General features: G+C 40.6%; 1 protein-coding gene across 6 annotated transcripts in view; it reads right to left on the reverse strand.

The window, feature by feature from the left end:
* GRK5 (G protein-coupled receptor kinase 5) overlaps positions 1 to 23,660 on the reverse strand; it is a 165,387-nt gene that overhangs the window by 27,144 nt on the left and 114,583 nt on the right. For 4 of the 6 annotated variants that reach the window (XM_032988558.2, XM_032988559.2, XM_042806118.1 and 1 more), the window contains 2 exons: positions 20,872 to 20,949; positions 1,311 to 1,411 (listed from right to left, as the gene is read on the reverse strand). In XM_032988558.2, coding sequence (XP_032844449.2) covers positions 1,311 to 1,411; positions 20,872 to 20,949 — 179 coding nt within the window. Of the gene's footprint in view, positions 1 to 1,310; positions 1,412 to 1,580; positions 1,637 to 20,871; positions 20,950 to 23,660 lie in introns of those variants that run through there. The other 2 variants (XM_032988560.2, XM_032988561.2) reach the window with 2 other exon arrangements.

Consider the following 23,660-nt stretch of genomic DNA (forward strand, 5'->3'; position numbering starts at 1 on the left):
TTAACATTATTCAGTACATTTAGTAAATACCAACAGCAAGTTTTTAAAACTTCCTTTTGACCCCATTTCAGTCCATGTGAAATGATCAGCATATTTATTAACAAGGTCTCAAACCTGGCTCATTTATCTGTTTCAGTTGAGATGAAGGAATGGCTGTTGGTGAATATGAGCCTGAATTAAGTGGTGTCCAACACTAGCCTATTCCATTCAGTTAATTAAAAGCTGCATGTATTTTAAAGAACAATAGCCGCCTTTCAGCAGTTGTTTGCTTTTTAGTTCCCCTCTTTGGCAACAACAAAGTGCATTTTAGAGGCAACTGTCAGCTTTCAAACCGATTTGAGAACTGGAAACAGGCATTAGGGGGGTTTGTGTCGAGCACAGCTCTGCCTTTGTCATTGGGACTGGTACACACAACTGTTGTGAGTTACACGAGCACCCCTACATGACACCAGGCCAATGCAAGGAAACTGGTTATGTTATAAGAGAAGGCCAGAAATAACCCACATCTCCTACCAACGCAAAGAATAACTGAAAACAGAAAAGGTCAATGAAATGAGTCAAAACAATGAATGACAGCGGAGCAAATTTTACAAATCCCCATTACATCACCCAGGGAAAACAAACCGTGCTCAGCCAGAAACCACATGGGCCAACTTGCGATGATCCCTCCTTTTCATATTTTTATTGGTTTATGATCTACTGGCGTGAACACACTCGGGCCAGTGTTTGCAAATGCAGATTGCATACCTGGAGCTTTAGCGCATAATAGTACAAATCGCCTCAACGCTACAAAAACCGATAAGCCTTGTCCCAGACAAAGGATGAAATAACGCACGTTCGTTTGAACACCACAGACAGACAGAAAGCATTAAAAAAGCTCCATTCTCCTGGTGAAGATTTTCTGGAAAAGCCATGCGGAACAAGTTTGCACATTCCTCTGTCTAAATGGACTGTATAGCCACTTAATTTTTATTCACTTTGAAACAGAGATGTTTTCTTTGGATACATTATCATTGTAGCTCTTTTCACACAGCATGAAATCCATGGCTGGTTTACTTGGCTAGAACACTCTGTCAAATACCTGAAACACTAAGTGCCTGTGTGTAGTGTATATAATGGCATGGAAATATTTATTATATTTTGTTCAGATGAAATGACTTCACCGCTTGTCAGCTACGCCTCTAGGATTATGAACATAAACCGAAGATACATGCTTCAGGTTCAAATTGAAATGTCTCTCTTTACCTTACACATTCCTTACAAGCTGCTGACTGCAGCCCTGCAATCTTCGGGTATCGAGTTATACTTACTTTGTACAGTGAGAAAATAGCTCTTTGCAGGGGCTGTTTTCGAGTTTCTCCTCTGTTTGTTGGATAAGATCTTGACTGACTTCGGGAACGCAGGCTGGAGACTGGAGAGAGAAGAGAGAGGCACATTATCTCTGTGATGAGGTGCAGATTCTCCTCTCTCAATGTGTAAAAGACACATTCATTATTTATGCCCTGAGCTGCTTCCATTCAATTCCAGTGGTTGTGTAAAAGCAAAGGAGCTTTACGTCAAAGAGCAGTAAAATAGGATACCGTGGTAACTTGCTCCACATTCCGCTCTATCCTCACATTGCTTTTCTGCCTTCTCCTGTACCTCTACCTCCTTGCCCAGCCTCATGAATATGCAGGACCCACTCCTTGCCAATTCTTTGAACTGCTCCCTTGCATCCCATGAAAAATGTGCTGGCCTGAACTGTGTACAGGCCATTCTCTTAAACAAAAGAGAATTTGCCCAGTGTTTTCACTTCATTGATGATTCATTGTGCTGTCTGAAAAATCCATCTTTTTAATTTTTATTTTTTCATCAGCAAATGAAAACAAGAACAAAATTGGTATTTATTGATTTATATATAAATAATATAAAAAGATGCTCACAAAAGTGTCTGGACACCTTAATTTATCATTAGAAGGACAAAAATAATCCAGCAGTTTTAAAATAATCATTTAAAAACACAACTCTGCCAACCCAGCACATAAACTCTTTTCATCCTCTCCTCCCTTTAGAGAGAATGTACATTCAGCCCCTTCAAAAAGCCCTTACCAAAGAGAGGTCTTTTGCAGTATGCCTTGATGGTTAACCAGTTTAGGACCTTTGGGACTAATTATCTCTAAAGACAGTTTTTAGGCAGTCCACATTCTTACTCAGTGACTGTATACTGTAATTATATAAAAAAGTGTATAAGCATACGTGTGTGCACCTATTTATAGAAATTTCTCCCATTGACATGAAAGCCCCTTCACATAACCAATTGGATTTGGGTATTTTCAACAAATCCAGCTACAGATGGCAAAATCCTCTTTCCTTGCAGAAGCCTTAACACTCAGTAAGGTTCCCCATCCACGGTCACGACCACCAGATGTGCTGAGTGGGTGGGTCACAGAGCATCATCACTCATTCCTGGCCAGATGTTCTCATTAACTCACCCTTAGTTGGGGATATCTTGGCAAGCAATGAAATGCATTGCAGGCAGAGTTCAAAAACACTGGGAATGAGGACAGAGGAAGGGGCAGAGGTGGAGCCAGAGAAAATCTCCAGTATGGTGAAAGCTGAATTAAGTCTTTTATCTTTTCCTTCCCACTGCTGAAATGTGAATATGATCCTGGTTGTGACATGAAAAAGTAAGTTTGTTCCACTTGAATGTTTTTAAATAGGAACATGGTTTACAGAACTGTCTGTGCATGCTGTGTAATGCAGTCTCACTATTCAACCTTGACAGATAATCTGCAGAACATGCTGGATATCTTTGACCTCACTGAAGTATTTCCCCATTTCCTCCATATATTCCTCCATTTCCTCAGCAAAAGATATCTAGCAAACACCCACTTTTAATTGCAAACAGAGTGTATTCCTAATAATTAAGGAGTCTCACAGTTTCTTAAGAGGTAGATAAGCCCCCCACATTATCATCTAAAAGATGAAGAGACTGAGACAAAGCCAGATTTTCTCAGCTTGATTGACAGGAACTGAGAACTGTAGAACAAGTCTCAGTAAATCAGACAACTTACATAAATTCGTAACTGTAGATACCCATGACTAAATCTAAGTCCCAGTTTTAGTTCATGTAAATAAGCAGAGACAAGAGTGAAGCAGTGAAAGAACTAGGAAAAAGCCTCAAAAGTCCTGTTTTCCAGTCCTACAGCTGATGCATTGAAACTACTGGGGAAAAGAAAAAAAATGGAAAAAGAAAAAAAAAAAAGGCTTTTAAAGGAACATTTAGATAGGAACCAAAGCTTAATGATTAGCAGTATTTCATCTGATTTCAACTAGGAGCCATATGAATTAATACCTATACTTTACAGTTTGCATACTCAATGGGGTGTGTACACAAGTTCATTGGCCGCCCACAGCTTGTACGTGGCTGTCTGAGTCCACTGCTCAGAGACCTGGTATTCTTGAACATGTCTCTGATTTATAGGGTACAAAACCACCACTGAACTCCACAGTCTTTGTACGGCTGTGAATCAGGAGTGTCTTGTGATGTGAATGGAGTTGTGCTTATATAAAATTGATACTAAGGCCTCTAATTGAAGTTACTACTAATTAAATCTAGAAGTTGTTCTACATTTATAGGCCAAAATTAAGATCCAAAAGCTAAGTACTAAACCCCATAATTAGTCATTTAGACCAAGTGACCTGATTCTTACTCATGTCAGGCAACTTCATGTCCCATTGGGAATTCATTTCCCAATAGGAGGTAATCTGCCTTGAGTTTGATGTTGAAGATCATGCCCATGATGCATTATTATAGTCATAATTCTATCAAATTTTGTCTGAGAACGAAGTACATTTAAAAAAACATTATAAGCATCAGCTAACTCTTTTTCATAAAGAAGAAACAAAATTCTTAAAGGGAAAGGGGAGAGGACTGAACAAAAGAAACTGTAAGACCATGTGGGAAGTATTTTAAAATGGCATGAACTGTGATTCTTCCCTGCAAGTTTGCGGGAGATAAAGTCACCACTTGGTTTTTTAAAACCACTCATTGCTGACCTTTGAATCTTTGCTTCCTCTGAACAAATCGAGAGCAAGCTAACAATATCAAGGGAGGTATAGACATAAATAGATGCATCCTGTTCATGGACTAAAGCCTTACAATGTAGTGCAATCACTTTACTAGATGACTTCATTTTCTATAACAAAAAAACAATTTTTTTTTCCCACAGGTTGATCATTTCCAAAGGTTTTGTAGGCCCAGCAAAACATTTTGTGTCATTATGCAGCCCTTCATAGTGTTCAGGGCAGAGCAGCTGCACCACGTGTATGGGAGGAGCATACCTAACCCTTTCCAACTCTGCATACGGTTCTAGGGAGTCTTTGTATGATCCTTCCTGACATTTTCCTTGAGACTTCACAGTTCCCACTGCTCCCATTAAATAACCATTTCTGCCACTTTCCTTGCTTGAGTACTATGCACACCTACAGCCTTCAAATGTTCAAAAAAAGCCAGAAACAATTACAGGCCAAAACCCAACCCACCAACCTACTTTTGCTCCCCTGGAGAACAATTAGGTAGCACAGGTTATGAGTTCAAGAAAGCATTTGGATCCCAAGAGTGAAAGCTTCCAAAGGTAACACTTTGGCCACTTACAGAAGAAAAAGTTGCTTCTTCCCTGGAGAGATGCAAAAGATTTCTGCAGCCCTGATGAAATGGTTATTAACACCGTTATCCCACTGCATTATGGGTAATGGCTGTAAAAGCAAATTCGGCTTTTACAGGGGAACAGAGGCACCTTTTCCAACATATTAAATGTCCTGTGGCAGCTAGGAGAGCCATACACACCGTGATTAAAACCATTACATCTGAGCGTGTGACAAAGAATATTCTGCTAACTCTTCAGAAACACCTGCAGAAACCTGTTATGTTTTCTTGTACTCAAAACAAAACACTGGGTAGTTTTAACAAGTACAGTCCTATATTTCCCCTAATGACTATTCTGTTTCCTTAAGGCAAAGAAAGTGATTCTTGATCTCAATTACAATAATGTAAATCAGAAATTATGGCAGTTGAATCAACAGAGTAACACTAGGGTAAAGCTCATGGAACTGAAACCAGATCCATGGCCTAAGACTCTGGCAGCACAAAAAGTGCTTAAATTGATCCAACAACAAAATTTTCTCTCATCATGTTATCTTTTTTGACCAGACAGTTTAATAAAATCCAAAAGTCCAAACTACTTTCACCAGGTTTTAATCAAAATCTTCTGTCATCTCCTGTATCTTCTCATTTATGGCCAGAAACTGAAAAATTTCATATAAATATTTTGCTGGCAAAGCAACATCTCAGGTTTATGATGTCCTCTTGTTTAATTTTAAGAAAAGAACGCAACTAGGAGTTGGATTAGTGATTATCTGAGAAACAAAAAATGGATATTAAGTTACTTCTGAGTACCACTTACACACTGAGAAAAAAGTCTCCAATTCTAAACTTTGTTTTTTCTTACTTAAAAGGTAAAAAAGATCCTCCTGGCTGCTCTTCTATTTCAGTAAATAGCATGAAAACAGATGAGATGTCACACACTTATTTGAGGTTAGTTGTGTCTGTGTTCACAAAAATTCGGACATCGCTGCTCCTTCCAAACTAAGCCACTGGGCCTCCAAGATGCCCTCCGTACTTTGCTGTGAGGTTGATTGAAGTTCCTCCCCCTTCCTCTCCTGTTCACTAGGCTGCAACCACTGATAAACAGCAGGGTGGCTAGGTTTGAAGCTGGATGCTGTATCGCCCATAAATACCAGGTTCTTGATGACAGCTGAGAGCACCACAAGCTGAATAGAACCTGGCCTTTCCCACACCACCACAGCTGCCCTGGCAGCCCGCATGCCAGGAGACCCCTGCCAGGCAGTCCTGCCTGTGCTGCGCCTGGTGCTGACCATGGCCCGGCACGCCTCACCTCACCGAAGTACTGAAAAGAAGGGAAATCTCATTCAGATCAAATGAAAGCTTCCAGGGTGTGTAACTCCCTATTATCTGTTATTTTGAATGTCATATTGCATCACTATGCTTTAAAACGTGAACTCTCCTTTTTTGACAGCTCTGTAAGTTTTGCTACAGGCCACTTCACTCATCCCTTCTGGACATGGTATTTGCTGACCTTCACTGAACAGGACAGTAAACAAATAAGTTTTCTCATAAAATCATCTCTATATGTTTGCCATGGTGCTTACAACATTTCTCTGATGGTGTTTCCCCTGTGACTGTGTGGAGGACACCTGACTTTTTGTCCATCTATCAGCTAAACAAATTCTTTATAAAACAAGCTGAAATGCCAGCAGTACCAAGGAAGGCATTCAGAAGACCTTCTCTGGTAATTTTACTTTTTCATTAAAACATGTTATTTGTTCTAATTTTCCTTAAGACAGAATTTCCAAATATTTGGGAAGTATGGCTTCATTCAAGATGTAGTGCCTCTCAGTCTGTGGAAGTGAAAGCAGCCAGGCAGCTAGCACAGATTTGCAACTTCAGTGAGAAAAAGCATTTTCCTGACAACCCAGCAGTTGGGGTTAGACTTTCTGAAACTGGAGTGGGGCAAGTAGCAGGTGTCCATGTAACCAACTCTGATTATTTCCGATAGCTGTATGGAGCCCAGAGTAGATGCACACACAACACAAACCTGCATGTGCAGAGTTGGTTTATTTTGTGCAATGCTGCTGTTTCTGTGGTAAAAGTGCCCAGATGACAAAGAGAACTGAGAGGGATGTGCTGAGACTCCATCTAGAAACACATATGCAGGTGGGGCCACCACCATTTGAAAAAGCTATAGAGAGCTGACGAGAACATCAAGTGTCTGGAGAGTTGAGAAACATGCTTGGGGAAAAAAAATGCCGAAGGGCGGCATTGAGAAACCAGATTTGTTTAGTCTGGAAAAGTAAGAGTGAAACATGATAAAGGTCTTTTAATATAGAAATGTTTTTAATAAAGAAGGCAGGGATCAATTATTCTACATGTTCTGCTCTACACTGGGGAAATAATGTGAAGGAATCCACTTAATTGGATATGAAGGCTTTTTTTCTAATTTTTCACATAGGGAAGCACAAGAACAGGCATATGAATATTGTAGAATCTGTTCTCAGAGGTCTGAAAGACCTCTGAGGGCAGACAGACATCTGTTGATGATCTAAGTATATTTGATGTCTGTCCAGTGCAAGAAGCTCTTGAGGCCTCTCCCAATCCTTTGTACCAATGGTTTTGCAAGACACTTGACTCTCAAACACAGGCAAATGGCATGGCCCCTTGAACAGATGAGGAAGGCAGTTTGTATGCTGAGTGCTCACCAGAGGAAACCTGGAGCTCAGAGCAAAGGAATAAGTATCTTCTTTGCAAATGAATGGTCCTGCTTCAAAGACACTTGTCTCATTCGTCACTGTCTCCTTGTCGTGGTCTGAACCCGGTCAGCAGCCAAACACCATGCAGCCACTCGCCCACCCTCCCCCGCCTGGAGGAGAAATAGCTTGCAGAACCTTGAACTTCAGATCAGAAAAAGGGATAGCATTGATTTCACAGTGACTTTGCAAGAAACAGAGCAGGTCCGTAGTCTGGACGTAATTCTTTATCCTTACACAGTGTCTTTCATCTAAGAACCTTGAAATATTAAAGCTTTATTGCATGATTAAGTCTTCATGAGCTAGATGGCAACCTCACAATATTTTACAGAACAGTGAGCAGGGAGGTTAAGAGTTGTGTTTTGCAGAAGAGTTGATCATCATCTGTGACTTAAATCAAAGAAGTCTCACTGAGATAAACAAAAGATAGAGAAGCTCAGATTCCTCAAATCAGTCCATTTGTAGCTTGCAATTAGTGAATAAGAAACAGATACCTAGAAATACAGGCTTTCATTTTATACCAACTCTTGCCAGTGGATGTGAGTCATCACAGTATCTTAAAGCATGACTGTTTGTCAGTACAAAAATTATACGAACAAGAAAGATACTACACTCTTTAGATCAAATAGACTTCATGCAAACTTTTTTCATAAACACAACTGCTTTCCTGTCAAGTTTCAGTCATGCAGCCATGATACTGAAATACAATGAGTTATTTTAAAAGTCACTTGCATAAAATAAATAATGTGCAGCATATGTTATGTCTCAGGTTATGAAAACATTCCACAACAAACTAGCTTAAAACAATTAAAAATGTTTCAATGGACAAAAGTTCAAGCCATAACTTTTCTTGAGCTGTCTCCGGTTTCAAGCACTTCTGTCTTAATGATATGTGTATTTTCAGATGTTGACAGCAATTTTCCACATATAATCTATTTGAAAATCTCCACACAGATTTGCTACTAGTAGAGACCTCAAAACTACGAAAGAAACAGGCTAAAATGAACTTTGGTGTGAGATGGTGCATGATGGGATGAGAAGGGTTCATACACAAAAACCTGGAAATACTGGCTTCATCCAGCTGTTATGTTGCTGCATTCGATTTGTACTCACACGGCCGTGACCCAGGACCAGCAACAGAGAGCAATGGTTTGTGTCAAGGATGGGAAGTTTGCCACATGCAATGCCATTTCTGCTCTTGCTTTTGCAGTCACATCATTCTCTAGACGTTTGAGGAAGGCTCAACTAGCAGGGGGAGTAGTTACCAGGGCAGGTAGCAATGGTATGACTATCAGGGGTGACTGTCCTTGGTCTTTTGAGGCAAACACTCACAAGGAGTGATAAGGAGGACTGTAATCAGAGCGGTTACCAGAAAAAGGGAGACTAGGTAGATACATGCAAATCATGTTGGTAGGCACAAAATCAGAGAAAGACAAGTTTATGTGCTCAGGTAATGCATGTTTTCAAAGGGGAAAGGTAATGGTAAGCAAAATTGAGGCCATGAAATTGTGACTCTGTCCCTGCAAGGCTGATCTGCTACTCGTGCCTAGAGATTCACCCCAAGAACTGGCCCGTGGTGTCTCCACTGAGGTCTGCACTGCTGCCCTCAGGGCACAGCCTGGGCTCTGCTTGCCCCACCACAGGGAGATGCCTGCAGCCACTTTGGGTGGCTCTGGTGTCCCCCCACCTCCCTGTTTTGGGCAGGAGCAGGCCAATGCCAGATGAGATTCAGTCAGAGCTACAGCCTGGGAAGTACTGACCATGCAGCTGGAGACCAATGGAGAGGAAGTGTAAAGGGGCTGACAGTGAGAATCATAGAATTACTTAGGTTGGAAAAGACCTTTAAGACCTTTGAGTTCAACCAAGAAATGCAGAGGAAAGCAATGAAGGAGAAGCTAGAGTGTCTTGGTGGCACTTTGATTTTCGGAAGTCTGGGTTAGACATTTGTTTCAACCTGGTGGGGGAAAAGTTCCCAGCACTGTCACAGCATACGCAGTCGCTTGAACGCTTTTTGGTGTTATGCACAAAAATGATGGAACTTTCTTTTTTCTTGCCCTGTGTCTGATCTTGTCTGTTTGGTTTTAGCTGTATATGTAGTAAACAGCCAATTCTACAACAGGAGCAGCTGCAACACTTTAAGTAATCAACTTCTGCATTTTCTTTTTATTTTTTTTCCTACCACAAAGTCATCTGGGTCTGTATGAGGCAAAGCAGTAACGCGCAAGGCTTCATAATTCCAGGACATTTGCTTTGAGGTGACAGATGCAGGAACTGACAGTGAGGTGGACAGGAAGCATGGAGAGCAGCTGTGCTATTAGTAGCAATTTATCTATTACAACAGTGTGTAGACATTATACATGAGAATGGGGGCCTGTAATGCCAGGCATTACATATACATGTCATGAGAGCTAAAGCTTCCAAAGCAAACCGATCTCACTAGCCTTGGGAGTGGGAATGGAAGGCAAAGTCATGAAATACCTTGCCCATGATTACAGGATGGGTCAATCATCGAGAAAAAAAATTGAATCCAATCCTGTTCTCTGATCAAATGGTGTTTTCAGTACTGAGTGCAGGATCACTTGCTGGTAGCTAAACGAAGGAAATCAGCAGTTCCTATCAACTGTGGGGTTTGTTTTGTAGCTGTAGGCTGACCTGGAGTCATGATGAATCTGTTTTCCCTCATATTCTACTAAACTATCAAAACATATGTTGACACACAGAAAAACACAATGACTGAAAACAATAGAGCCCTCAGCAAACATCTGAACATGTTCTTCTGCCTGGAGGGTTTGTACTAATCCAACACATAAGGCAACGCTAACCATCTCAGTTCATGAACTCATTTACTGCAGTAGATCTGATGTAGCTTCAGGCCAACTTGCTCCAGACTCGCTGGGCTGCCTCTTGGGCCTCTCCAAGTCCACTGGTAGGAAAAGGACAAGTTTCTTTTTTCATCCAGCATCCTTCCTCTTTGCTGCTGGGGTACAAGTTGTAGTCTTGAACTACGCCCTTTCTTGGAGCAATTTAGCAACCACTGAGGTTTCCCTTCTGACAAGTGCATAAAAGTATATGAAGCATTTTTCATGGATATCCTGTTAATCAGCAATAAGGTCTGCTATCTATCTATACCTTGTTTTTCCTGTTCTCAGTAGACTTTTTTGTAGCTGTTCCTTACTAGAAACCACATTTCTGTTCTTGATAGTGGCAAACAAGCAACTGCCATGCAAATGGTGTGAGTCGAAATGTTTCCTACATAAAGCTCTTCAATCCAACGTGTGGCTTCCTTGGAATGTTAAATTATTTGGTTCAGATAAATTTGAGGGTGTAACCACAACATGAGTTTCAGAGCAACAAAGGAAGAGAAAAGATTGCCTAGATCAAGAAGGAGAAATTTCTTCCTGGCTCCTATAGGTGACCAGAGGAAATCTTAAAACACTCAAAGCCCCATAGGAAGTAATTTTGAAATAACAAATTGTCCCATGAGACAAAATTTAGTTGTTATATCAGCTTCCTTTGCAAGTCCAGTGAATCAGCTGCAGACTATATACTTTTCAATAAATAGAAGCACTCACCACAATCCCAACCAGCTATGGGGCTTTTGGTACACCTTAGTTTAAGAATCTAAACTGGTCACCATGGAAGACATGCTTTTGAGTTCAATTAGTGAGAAACTGGGCCTCACAAGAAGTGCTTGGCAAGATATTTTTCAGTATCTTTAAACCATAGTCTTTCCACACTCATACTTTTAAAATAATTATTTGGAAACGTGCTTATAGAGGTTTCTTTACCAAAGAAACTGATTTTTCCTCATTTCTGTAGACACATAGGTTTACTGGTGTAGGTGTGCTCATAAACTGGCCAGCCGAAATTGTTTTATATAAACTTGCTTTAAAGTGGGGGAATGGAAAGTATGGTTTACTTGTTGCCTTTTTTTCTGCTTTAAAAGTGTTTTGCACACAGATTAAAGGATGAAAACACAGATGAAATAACCAGTAGCAGTACCTGCCAGCAGGATGAGGAGGGAGCTTAAGAAGCAGAATAGAAAAGAAGGCTAATACTAACCAGGATTTTCTAGCTACCCAAATGTTAGGCTACTCGCACAATCCTTGGAAGTGTCATGTAACCTCTTTCATTAGCAATCCAACAGAGCCCTTGCTATAGTGCATTACTACAGGCAACCAGATGTTTAATAAAGCATTTTGGGAAAAGAACAGTATTCTTACCATTAGTAGCAACAAAGATGACAGGACAATTTTAAAAGCTTCTGTTCTCAGAAAGCTTTTTTCTCTCATCACGTGTGCTTAATAGGTTTGGATAGTATCTAGTGTCCAGCCTCTTATCAGGACCTTTCTACCTTTTCACGTCCTCCTGCACTGATGGATAGCCTAAACATTAGCAAGCAACCTTATGTTGCAATAGTCATAGCTTGGCTTCCTCTGGTAAACCAAATGTCATTTGTTCCATTAAAAAAAAAAATCCCTAAATCTATAAACACTCATTTACAACCTCAACATTATTGAATGGCTTTCTTGCAGGAAAACAAACAGATCCCTGCTTGAATTCACTCCTCTGAGACATAAGCCTGTAAACACGAGTAACCCTTCCCTTGCAAGTGATCCTTGCTCTGAAGCCCACGAGCTGTTTGCTCTGCATGAAGGTAGCTCATGCATGAAGGCCCTATCCAGGCTGCTCTCAAGACGATGGCTGTAGTGCTATCAGTTGCAGTGGGGATTTTTCAGAATTTGCCATCATCTTTTTCCATTAGCAGGCCAAAATCCAGATGAAACACTTGACTGAAGAAATTAAAATCCAAAAGAAAGATCAGGAAGGCCTTGAAAAGGATTAGGAAGTGAATTAAATAAGTGTCAGGCAGGAACTTGTGGCCCACTCGCAGAAAGACTGGAAACACCCACGAAAGCAAACAAAATCATTACCTAGCACTGCTGGAAACAGGGCATTCCCTAATCACCTGTGTCACATGATCCATTAACGATCATATGGTAACAGCCATCTGCAAAAAACTGAGAGGGAAGACATTTATTGTAGATGACACACTGTTTGCAGTGTCATATTCTGCTCTTCCTCAGTTTTCCTTGTTGGACAAACATCATTTGTGCAAGGATAATAAACTTGCTATATGCTTGATTTTTGACTCAGGTCAGAGTCTGGCTTGATTAAAAAATAATAAATTAACATACAAGCTGAGGCTTAGCATGCAGGTTAAGTAAGTTTTGTAAGTGTAGCTGCATTACTGGGAAAAAAATATTAAACATGAACAAAGTGCCACATATCCGCAACTTAAATATGCTGATTATTTAAAAATCCATTTGTAATAATTTTTAGACTTATCTAGTGATATTTTAATGAATTAAAATATATTTATTTTCTGAGAAATTTAAAACATTCCTTATGGTAATGCTGTGATTCCTGGTTCCAAGTTAAAATAACACACTAACATTATTAGCTTAGTGACTCTTCTAGTTGCATCATCCCAGCCAAAGGTGTCAGCCTCGGGCAACTCATCTGAATTTGCCTGGCCCATTCTTGTGAGGCTATTCAGCTGCTGAAATCTCTAGATATTTTTCCAGAATCATAATTTCCTATTCCAAGGGAATCAGATGAGAAACTTTAACTTCCATTTTCATCATGTGCCTCTTCATTCTCTTCTATGTTGGGATCAAGCATATGGTTGCCTGTTACTGCTTCCAAGTTTAGCACAATGAATCCTGAACTCAGAGAGATATTTGTTGACCCATTATGCTTTTAGTTTCAGAAATCTAAAGCTGAACCAGCCAGGAAAGTTGCTGCAACTTGCACTGGGTGGATAGAAGGGCTGTGGAGGTCAGGTGTTTGAAGGGTTGCCATTCCATTGAGAAATCGTGCACAGAAACGTGTGTGGATGGGCCATGCAAAGTAATTTAATGTATTCTGCATTACACCTAGCATGGCATTCACCTCACTGCACTTTATTCATTTAAAAAAAACAGATGTTCAAAGTTTCCCTGGGATCCCTGTAGTCAGTGGACAGAAAGAGGCACCTCATCTCTCCTATCCAGATGCTTCCCTGTGTTTGGTCAACCAAGACTGCAATATGTCTCTTGGGAGCGTAAGCGGGTGGATTCACCAGAGGTCTATTTTAATGTCATTCTGTGTAAATGCACAAAGGCTATCTCCTGCAGATTTCTGGATGTTTTGCAAGCCAGTGTTTCAGACAGATGGAAAAGGCTGATTCCTTTTTTCCTATGTGGGAAAAATCTTCAGGCAGAAGAGGCTGTTTCTTGGGAAGCTGAATGAACCTTAAAAGTTTAGAATTAACTTTCCTGGCCATTGGATAATCCATATGAACCATGTAGAAGTGATGAGGGGTATGCATAGGGGACAGGGAAAAGATGATTCCCCAGAAAATGAGAGGAGGAAACCCTAATGAGCATATTCATTAGCCACGGGCAGACAAGTACATCCTTCCTGTTCTCAGATAATCCTGAGCAGACGGCTTTTTATTTGCACAGTGTCCTCAGCCATTTCAGATGCCCTGGCTAGTCTCCGAGAGGAGTCAGAGCAGCCTGGGGGGCCTACCCTGCCTCAGCAGACAGATGTGAGCCAGGTTTACATGTGTGGTTGACATCAATTAGTTGAAGCAAGTTTCCATTTTCCAAAGGGTCGAGTCAGAGTAATTCCAGCAAACACAGGGAAGCTAGAAGGCTTTTTCCCACTGACCAAGTCATCCCAATGATTTTCCTGACCACAAATGACAAACAGTTAAGAAGCATGTGAACTTGAGAGTGTATCTTCTCCAAAACAACAAGGAAGGAAAAGCAGAGCTTCAACTAATAGCACTGCTTAGCATAAAACCAGTGTAGTTAATGACTCTAGCCTAAACCTTCAACCAGTGTGAGCAAATGCAGTGCAAATGCAGCCCTCCTCAAGTCTAAAGAACAGGACACGGGACTGCTCAAGGATCTATTCTGGAACAGCATCACTGGGACAGAGCAGATTCCATGTTGTTTCCATAGGCTCTCATGCAGTTTGGCACCACTGCAAGAGACAGAAATCCTCAGTAAGTGTTTAGTTAACTAACATTTGTAATATAAACAGTGGGCAAAGGATGAGGAAATAGGACTTGAGCAAACCGTGAGAAAATGCCTTTTAGTCTGAGACCTCAGCAAAGGGACTCCTAATCAAGGCAACACTGTGATTTTTCAGATTCCTCTGCCACACTATATTATAGCCTGGCCCTAGTGACAGAAGAAAGCTTATTTAAATAAATTCTGATTAGAAAGCATTAATTTGAGTAACAAGGTTGCTGTTCTGCTGCTCAGATATTTTCCCAGAATTGAACTTTGGAAAGATGAGCTTATGCAAAAGGTACGCTGAGAAGGTGCTTTCCTGGACTAAGACATAGTGATCAGCAGAGATATTGATTGTGCTGCCTCTGGAACAACAACAAGAATTATGTATTGATTTCTCTGGAGACTGGATTATGTATTGATTATGCTAGCTGCAAAGCAGAAGCCTAAGTAATGCCATCATCTCTGGCTAAAATGGTGCCCATAGAGTAGTGAAGTCAATAGAAAGGGGAGATGAGAAATCCATTGAGTCAAAGGGTAAAGTCCCAGGGCAATTAATTAAATGGGAAAACTCTCCTTGACTCAAGTAAGGACAGGATTTCTACTTAAGTATTTAGCATCCTGAAAAGTCTCCTAATAGGAACCCAAATGACACAGTGAATAACGCTTTGAGCAAGTAAATAATTCTAGCCCATCCTGAATCCACGTAACACACTGTGTTCAGACAGGCACTTCATTCATTGCTTACTTCAATTGGGTCATTAATGAAATGCATAGGGTTTAGAAAAAATTGAAAACTAGCTGTGGAGATAACTCTTGGACCAAGCCTTAAGGGACCATCCACTGTAGCCAGTGAAAGCGATATTGTGTTGGCCTTTTATCAGCAAGATAATGGGATGGAGATGACTCGCTGGATATATGTGATATAAGCCAAATTTGTACGAGAAAGGTAACAATGCAGAAAACAGTCTCTGAAAGCTCACATTTCAAAACACAAAGCCTCTGTCTTGTATTAAATTCTGCAGATTGCTTTACAGAAGCTTAATGTTTCTTTCTTTCAGAGCTTCCCTTACAGTGACATTCAGCTTTTGTTTTGGCCATTCCAAAACCTAATTATAACATGTTCCCTAGAAGGCATTTAGTAAAGCTAAACAGTGAGAGGAAGAGGTCTCAGTACTTGAATCCAATTCTTGCTACGGTATGACCTGCCCTTCCAGCATTCAGCCAGAATCATTAAAAAGTGATACATGAAACTTTCCTTATGGGAGATGGAAGGCTTTAGTGATCAGCAAAGATGACTCACTCAGAAGCGCAAGTGCTGAAGTTTGCATTTATTTTGGTAGTGAAAATAGGAAAGGGGAAAGAAATCTCAAGGAGAGAGCAACTGAAGGCAAAGATCCTTGGCATCAAGATTAAAGCTACGGTGTGCAAAAAGAAAACTACTCTTTGACAATGCACAGAGCTGAGAGAAGGTGTTTGTGAGCAGGATCCTGGACTCAGCTGCAGAGCTTTGCCCAGCAGGAGGGCTCATATATCATTTTAATTTAATCTCACCATATTACATAGACATTTTCTTCTCCATAAAAAACTGATTTGAGAGAAGAGCACGTTTTAGCTAGTAGACGAGTAGAAGGCCAGGCACTGCTGATCAGCCAGTTTCCCTTTCACAGGACTTTACCCTCCCTTCCTTATCCTATAATTGTTCATAAAAACAAAGACATATTTTCACTTAGCAAAATAGCCATTGCTAGCCTTAGCCTGGAGTAAGGAGGTTATTGCTGTGTCCAGCTAACCTCTTACAGCAAAGAAAGAAATTGCAAACATGGCCTTTATTCTGTGCATTTCCTGAAGGAAAGGAGACTGAACAGGAATTCAGATAAGAAAACTGATGCTGTTGCTGTTCTTCATATTCTGTGAGGTATATTAATGGGGATAACAATACACATTAGACATCCTATTCAGTAACATTTTTAGTACCCAACTGAGTCCAAATATAAACTACAATGGTATACAGAGAGTGTCTTAAGAGCCATTTCAAATCAATTTAGTTTTATGTAGCATCTCTCAAAGTATATCAAGGTGATTTACAGTGAAAAAGAAAATAATAGGCTTGTGATTTAATAAAGTAAGGCATGGCAGCTGTCAGGCAGTAAGGCAAAAAAGCTGCATGGAGATGTAAAATTCTAATTTAAAAGCACTACAGAGGTAAACATATCTCTTTGCTGTTCCAGTACAGGAAGCAGCCAGGTAATGAAGCCAGGCTGGGGTCACTTTAACTCAACTGTTCCACAAAGCACTGAGGGCTTTTCCATTTACAGACAGAACTGGAACCTAAAACTGAAACATTCTCACTCAACTGTTGAGATTAGGAAAAGCCAGGAAAGAAATATTTGTGACCAATTCATTTTAGCAGTTTTACCATCATATTTCACAACCTCAGAAATTTTAGACTTCCTGTGGGTTGGACTTTTGCCCTACCGGCTTATTAAGTCAAGAAGGCAGCTTTAAGTGCCTTTTTCATGGAAACTGTTAAAGCCTCTCTTGAAGAAGCAAGACTCTAGTCAAGAAACCTTGACCTTGCCAGTGTGGCAGCCATTGTGCTGCTCCTGTTAAGCAAAGGCAGCCTGCCGGTGGAGTTCCCTTCAGATCACAGTACTGAAGTGGCACGTGGCTCGTTGGGTCTCTTCCTCGTAACGGACAAGGCCCTCTCACCAGTGCTCGTCCCCACATAGCCCCTGAGGAGTAGCCAGCTCACAGCTGGACCTCCTCAGAGAAGCAGGTTAACAATTCTTCATAGCATGTTTCAAAGATGGGCAGTGTCTTTAGCAACAAGACACCTCTTCCGTGGGTTTTCACTCTCCTGCTCACCGTTCAAGTGCAGCTGCTAAGGAAGCCACAAAAAACACTTGTATTTTGGCATCCTCGGTGTGAAGACCACCTGTATTCCTTACACTTCCCTCTCATCAAATATTTCAGAACGGCCTGTTGGATATGAATGTTTTGATGAACTTTAGATAAGAGAGAGGGAATACTAATGTCCTCCTAGGTGAGGACCTGAGTACACAGAGTCATAGAACAGCTCAGTTTGGAAGGGACCTTTAAAGATCATCTGGTCCAACCTTTTGTGGGAAAGGGAGCCTAGATCATAGAATTGTAGAATGGTTTGGTTTGGAAGGGACTTTAAAGATCATCTAGTTCCAATCCCCCTGCCATGGTCAGGGTAGACTTCCACTAGACCAGGCTGCTCAAAGCCTCATCCAACCACTAGATGATATTATCTAGCACCCTATCCAATAGCATCTTGAAAACCTACAGTGATGAGGACTCCACCACATGCCTAGGGAGGTTGTTCATATGTGCCACTTCTTCAAGAGGCCTAAATCGCCTATTTTCCCTTCCAGGTGCCAGGACACATTCAGAATTTGTCACCACTGTTGCCTGTAGGCCAGGGAGATGGTGGAAGCCTGACCTGCTCATGACGTCCCCGGTGTCAACCATGACAAAAGGCTGCTAGACCTCTTCTCAACTTCCCCAGCAAGCTCACAGGAGATGTTGAGGATGTTAAATCTGCAAAGAGCCTGAATTGTGATGACTTGAAAAAGTGCCTCCCCCCTTGACCATCTTGGCAAGTGCTGAGCTTGTTTAGTGGCCTCAGGGCTGATGCTGAATGTTCTCATACAGATCTCTCCACGAGGGAATTCACTACTCCCCCACGTTTGAGTCTGCTAACTGCGGCGTAGCACCGTCTTGCAGACAGTGGCTGCGTGAGTCACATGAGGCTGTAAGTACAGGTGTGATGTCTGTTCATCTGGGAAAGTTTTTTTTTTTTTCCTTGCTGCTGTGCAAGTAGTATATATTTTATTGAATAAAGTGCATGTTCCCCATGCAAATGAATGCACTTTAGAATCATGATATACTGACACATTGTATGTTAAATATGTATGACATTTAAAAATCTAAGCAAGAACTAAAAATCATTTATAAATATTAAAGATTATGAAGTCTACTTTTTGTTTTCATTTTGCTTCTGATGCTGCACTTGGGGAAAAATACTCCTCACATTATAAGACTGAATTATCTGTCCAAGAACTAAACCTATAATTTTATTCTGTCAGTCAAGATGTATGTCATACTATTTTTATATCAAGACAATCAGGTTCTTTGAAACACAGACACACACCTACTTAAAAGAAGTGTTGCTCTGAAAGCAGAAGACTTTGGAATCAGCAGCAATTTTTATCTTTCAAGGGACTGATAACTAAATAGAGAAATGCAACTCCTAAAGAAAAGAAGGTTTCTTTGCTGTCCAGGATGATATTCCATTAGGACATCTGGATCCAGATTCATCCCTTTTGACTGTAAGCATCTAACCTGGCTTTGAATCACTGACTTCTAATGGTTTAAAAACGTTCTTTGGAGATTCTTATTTCTCTTTCTTGACAAGAGAGGACAGTAGGCCATCTGAACTCCTGAGAACCTTAGTTAGGTATCTAAAAAGAAATGAAATTAATACAGACCTTGATCTAGTTTTTTAAGTATTTGTTGTGTGGGAGACCTGTTAAAAAATTACACCCATTGCTATGGCACAGTCAATCTTGCCTCCAGGAAGTATTTTCTGCTACACAGAGCTTAAACATCCCTCTGGAAAGAAGCAGAAGTTTTCCATTAAGAAAAAAACATGCAGTGAGACCAATGCAGACATTAAAGCACCACCACCAGGGAGTCAGTTTTAGATTACAAGCGAAGAAGCATATTTTTGTGTTTCCTTCTGCCCCAAGATATTAAGGTAACTTGCAAATGCCAGAAAAGTTTTAGAACAGGCTGTAAATATCCTATGCTCATTTTACATACTGAGAAACCAGGTACGCAGGTCAAATACGATGTGCAGAGCATGTCAAAGAATGGAAACTCCAGCTCTGCAGTCCCAGTAATTTCCCTTCCTGTAACACCATCATTTTTTCTTGAAGAAGAAGCAACTGCTCTCAGTTGGTTTGTCACTGCACATTCACTTACTTCACTAAACTATTCCATGTGCTTCTGCTGCACTACGGATGGCAGGAGTGCCATGGGGCAGCAGTGAAGCGAGCTGGCATCTGGAAACCTGCACCAAGACTGGCTGAAACGATGCAGTACTATCCTTCTCGCACTTTACTATCTGCTATCAGCAAAATGCCTTTCTTCATTTCCAGATGTGAACTGGAGCAGTGGGAAATGCTTTCCCTCGGTATCCGTCCCTCGTTCCTCCGTTGACAGAAATTTTAAAACAAACAGTCATTTCAGTGGATTTAAAAAGCAGTGGAACTTCATGCCCCTAATGAATGGGCAGCAGGAACTCATACTGGCAGTGCTCAATGGCTGCACATGAAACTAGCCAGGCTCAGTAAATGAAACCAGATCCTAAAATGCAGTCTGAGATAACTGAAAGTATGCATGGAAATTTATTGTAGGAAAATGACTGACTGGAAAAAAAAGTGGTCTGCTCTGCCCCTGCACCTCCAAAACATATTGTACCATTTAAATGCTCTAGAAAGACATCTGCCAAAAATGCAATTAATTCTCCTGAAGGTCAAATGTATTCCTCTTGTAAAACAGTTGAAGCAGCAATTGTACGTCTTGATTACTCTTATGAAAGCAACTTAGGAAAAATCATAGGATTGTTCTTGTGTTTGAAGTTGGATGTTTATTGCTTACTGGCAGTGACTTTTGTTGCAAAGGTTAAACGCAGTCGGCAAATGATCATAACCCCCCTAGGAAAGGGTTAGTCCCAGTGCAGTCTGTCCAAAATTCCTGGAGCAGATCTGTAGTTCTGTGTGGAGTGCCACCCTGTGGACACAGCTCCTGCCAGGAGCTCTTCTCCTTCCCACAGCCCCCAGATGTAACACTCAGGAACCAACAGCAGTGGAAACATGAAGGGGTGATAACACCCATCAGTTCCAAATCACACCATCCCGTGTCAGCCTTGCATGTCCCTGGCTACCCTGGGGCAAATAGTGGTGGGAGGAGTAGGAGTACTGTACCAAAATACAATGTCTGCTGCCAAAGACCATTTTTGCCAATGCTTTCTACAGATGAAATGCTAACACCTCTTTTGAGCTGGATAGGAAATAGTTGTGGCATCTGTAGATAACAGCTGAGGTTTCTTGCACCACACCAGAGATGTAGAGCTTTGCACACGGAGAAGGGACCAGAGAAGGCCCCTGCTCATCCACAGATGAATTAAGCCCCTGCTAACTTCAAATTCATCCTTAGAAGTCAATTTCTGGATTGGATTATAGGTTTTTTTTCTCTCTGACTGTTTGTATAAGACTTGCAGGCTTGTTCACTGGAGATTGCCACCATAAATTTTAGGAGTCTAGCTTACAAAGCCTATAACAACCTTGTTTAGAAAAGGTGTGCCTTGCAGCATTCCTTCAATAATACCACTTTGGCTGCCCCTTACCTCCGGGGTGAGGTATTTCATCATGATTTCCTTTCCTTTCTCTCCCAGCTTTTCATCTGGAGCAATTTCATATTCTGCCTGGAATAGATATTAAAAAAAAAAAAAGTCAATATTTGTACTCATATTTCACCATTATAACTTCATTTTGGATGTGGTCTTAATGGAACGTTGTCTGAAAAATCTGAAGAATACTGTTTTTTGCTGGAAGTAAAACCTGCACACGCAATCCTATTAAAAACCTTCCACTATATTTTGACCAAATCCTGGTGATGCACTTTTTGAGACGATGTCCCTTAATTAACACCAATACAATTTAATAAAATTATATTTTATAGCCTTGCCAATTCAGTTTTCAGAAAGCATTCAGTGACAAGAGACTTATTTGGTTTTGCTCAAAGGGAGAGTGGACACAAAAGCTAACATTATTTCTGTGAGTAGTAGAGAAACTGAATGTTTGTTAATTCTTGCCACATTGGTATTTCAAGCACCAGGTGAACTCCTTCAGTAGATGGTCTTTTTGGTTGAATGTGTCCTTCCTATTTATTTACATCTTCCCCTTGGTCTAACAATACTCCTGCAAAGCAGAGAGACTTGCCCATCACTTTTAGTGATCCTTTACTCAGTCCCTCCAGAAGGCAGATCTAAGGGCTGATTTCTTATGCAGATTTCTTAGGACCAAGATAAAACAAGGGAGGCCATTTAGAGGAATAGACAATATAAGCAAAATTCTCTTTGGCTTCCCCAGTGCATTAAAAAAGAGAGAACCACATTCCCCCACACAAGGTTCACCTACATTTTAAAATCCTGACTGTTCTATGCATTGTAGCATTACTGACTTTTGATGACTTTCAGGACATTTACATAAAAAACAAAAGAAGCATTGCTTGTGCACCACGAACACATTAATCACTTCAGTTAAAGTTTTGGATCCATGGCAGGCGTTTGAAGGAAACACACACCGCATGGGACTCCAGTGACTAAATGACAGCTACAAGTTCTTAGAGACATTCCTACTTGGCACTGCCCAGGATATGAAGCTTTAGTCTTAGAATCAAAATATTTTCCAGAAAAAAAAAAAAAAAAAAAACAGCCTAACAGCTTTCATGACTGTTTGTATTAAGAAAAGGATCCCAGAAAATCCTGCCAAACCAATTAAGAAAACTGGTCCAATACAAGCTGTCTGTGATGATAAATGAGGAGGAAGTTAAAAAAAAAAAAAAAAAAAAAAAAAAAGATAAATCAGACTGAACAGGCAAATACTTGGAAGAACAAATTTCAGAACTATTGCCCACTGGAAGATGTATGTACTGCTCTGAGCTTGATGCAGTAAATCTGAAGGCAGGCTGTAATGGATACCCTAGCTGAGCAGACCTAGGAATGACATGAAAACCACAATGTAGTAATAATGCTATTACCCATCTATCTGGCCAGTGCTGATTTAGCTACTGCAGCTTAAGTCTGAAGCTACATATTTATACACATACATAGCAGGTTGCTTGAACAGTCTAGAATTACGATCTGATTTGGTCTGGGAAATGACAATGACCACAAATAACAGAGAAACCTGTATTGCTGATGAAAAATACACCAAAAGCTAAAATCCACAAGTGCAGTACTTCTCTTTTAGTGACCATTTTGGGGATGAACAGATTACATTCTCATAAAACTTAATACAAGGGTTTAAAAAAAAATCTTTCATCCAATTTCCTGTCCTCTTAGATGGTATCTGAGCATGGGTCATTTCAGCTCTTAGAGCCCAGACACTCTCAAATGTTTACAGCATCTTAACAGCATTTTTCTCCATGATTCCTTGCTACAGGATAAAGCAATGACAAGAGTAACAGAAAGAAGAATTTTATTAAAGGTGAAAGTTGCATCTTACTTGGACCTTACAGTTTATTGTTAGGTTCACAGACAAGCTAGGTGTTTTTCATATAAAACAGAAATAATGTATTTTAATAAAAGAAATAATTATACTTAAATGTAACTGTCTGTGCAGAAGACTGCAAAGAAAGGAGAACTCCTTGGCATTGCCTCGGCATGGAAGTACCTAGGAGATCTTCTGAGTGCTCCGTTCAATGCTATTTACAGTTTATCCAATAATGTCCATTTTTCTCTCTTTCATTTGCTTTTAGACACCGGATCCTGGTAATATATTAGCTCCCTAGTAAATAAAACCTGATTCAAATTCATCATCTGCCATTTGAAGTGCACAAGGGAGATGTCAAAAAATTTGGTGTCCTTTTTGCCACCCTATTACATTTACATCCCATCGGAATTGTACAACAGGAAGCAAATCAGGACAGACCAGAAGACAGAAGTTTAGCAGGAATTGGATCAGGGTTTTGAAATGCAACTCTGGATGGGATGCAACATATGCAGAGCTAAATGCACACACACACACACAGTATGTAATTCTGTCTCAAGATAGTTGGGAAGGAATAAAAGGAAAGTTTAATTATACTTGCATTTGACATCCTCAGAAAAGGCGACACTGTGGTGGTGAAGGTAGGAAGTGACAGACAAGTGAGGATGTGAGAAGGAACCATAAGCTCCAACTGTGAACAGTGCTGATTTCACTGTAGCGCAAGTACTAGAAGCCCGTTTCATTTTGTTTCTAAGTTCATTATTATTTCTCCCTTCAGTGCCACTTTTGAGCTATTTGGCAACAGATACTGGTACATTTTCAACCATGGACTGTTATTGCAGGAAGAATTGCCCATACAGGCAGACAGAGTGACTTCCTCACGCTCACCCTGCTGCATGCCTGGGAAGCGCACCAAGGTCCT

Source organism: Tyto alba, unplaced genomic scaffold (genome assembly GCF_018691265.1).
Source record: "Tyto alba isolate M040663 unplaced genomic scaffold, T.alba_DEE_v4.0 Super-Scaffold_1, whole genome shotgun sequence".
In the NCBI taxonomy this organism is placed as follows: Eukaryota; Metazoa; Chordata; class Aves; order Strigiformes; family Tytonidae; genus Tyto; species Tyto alba.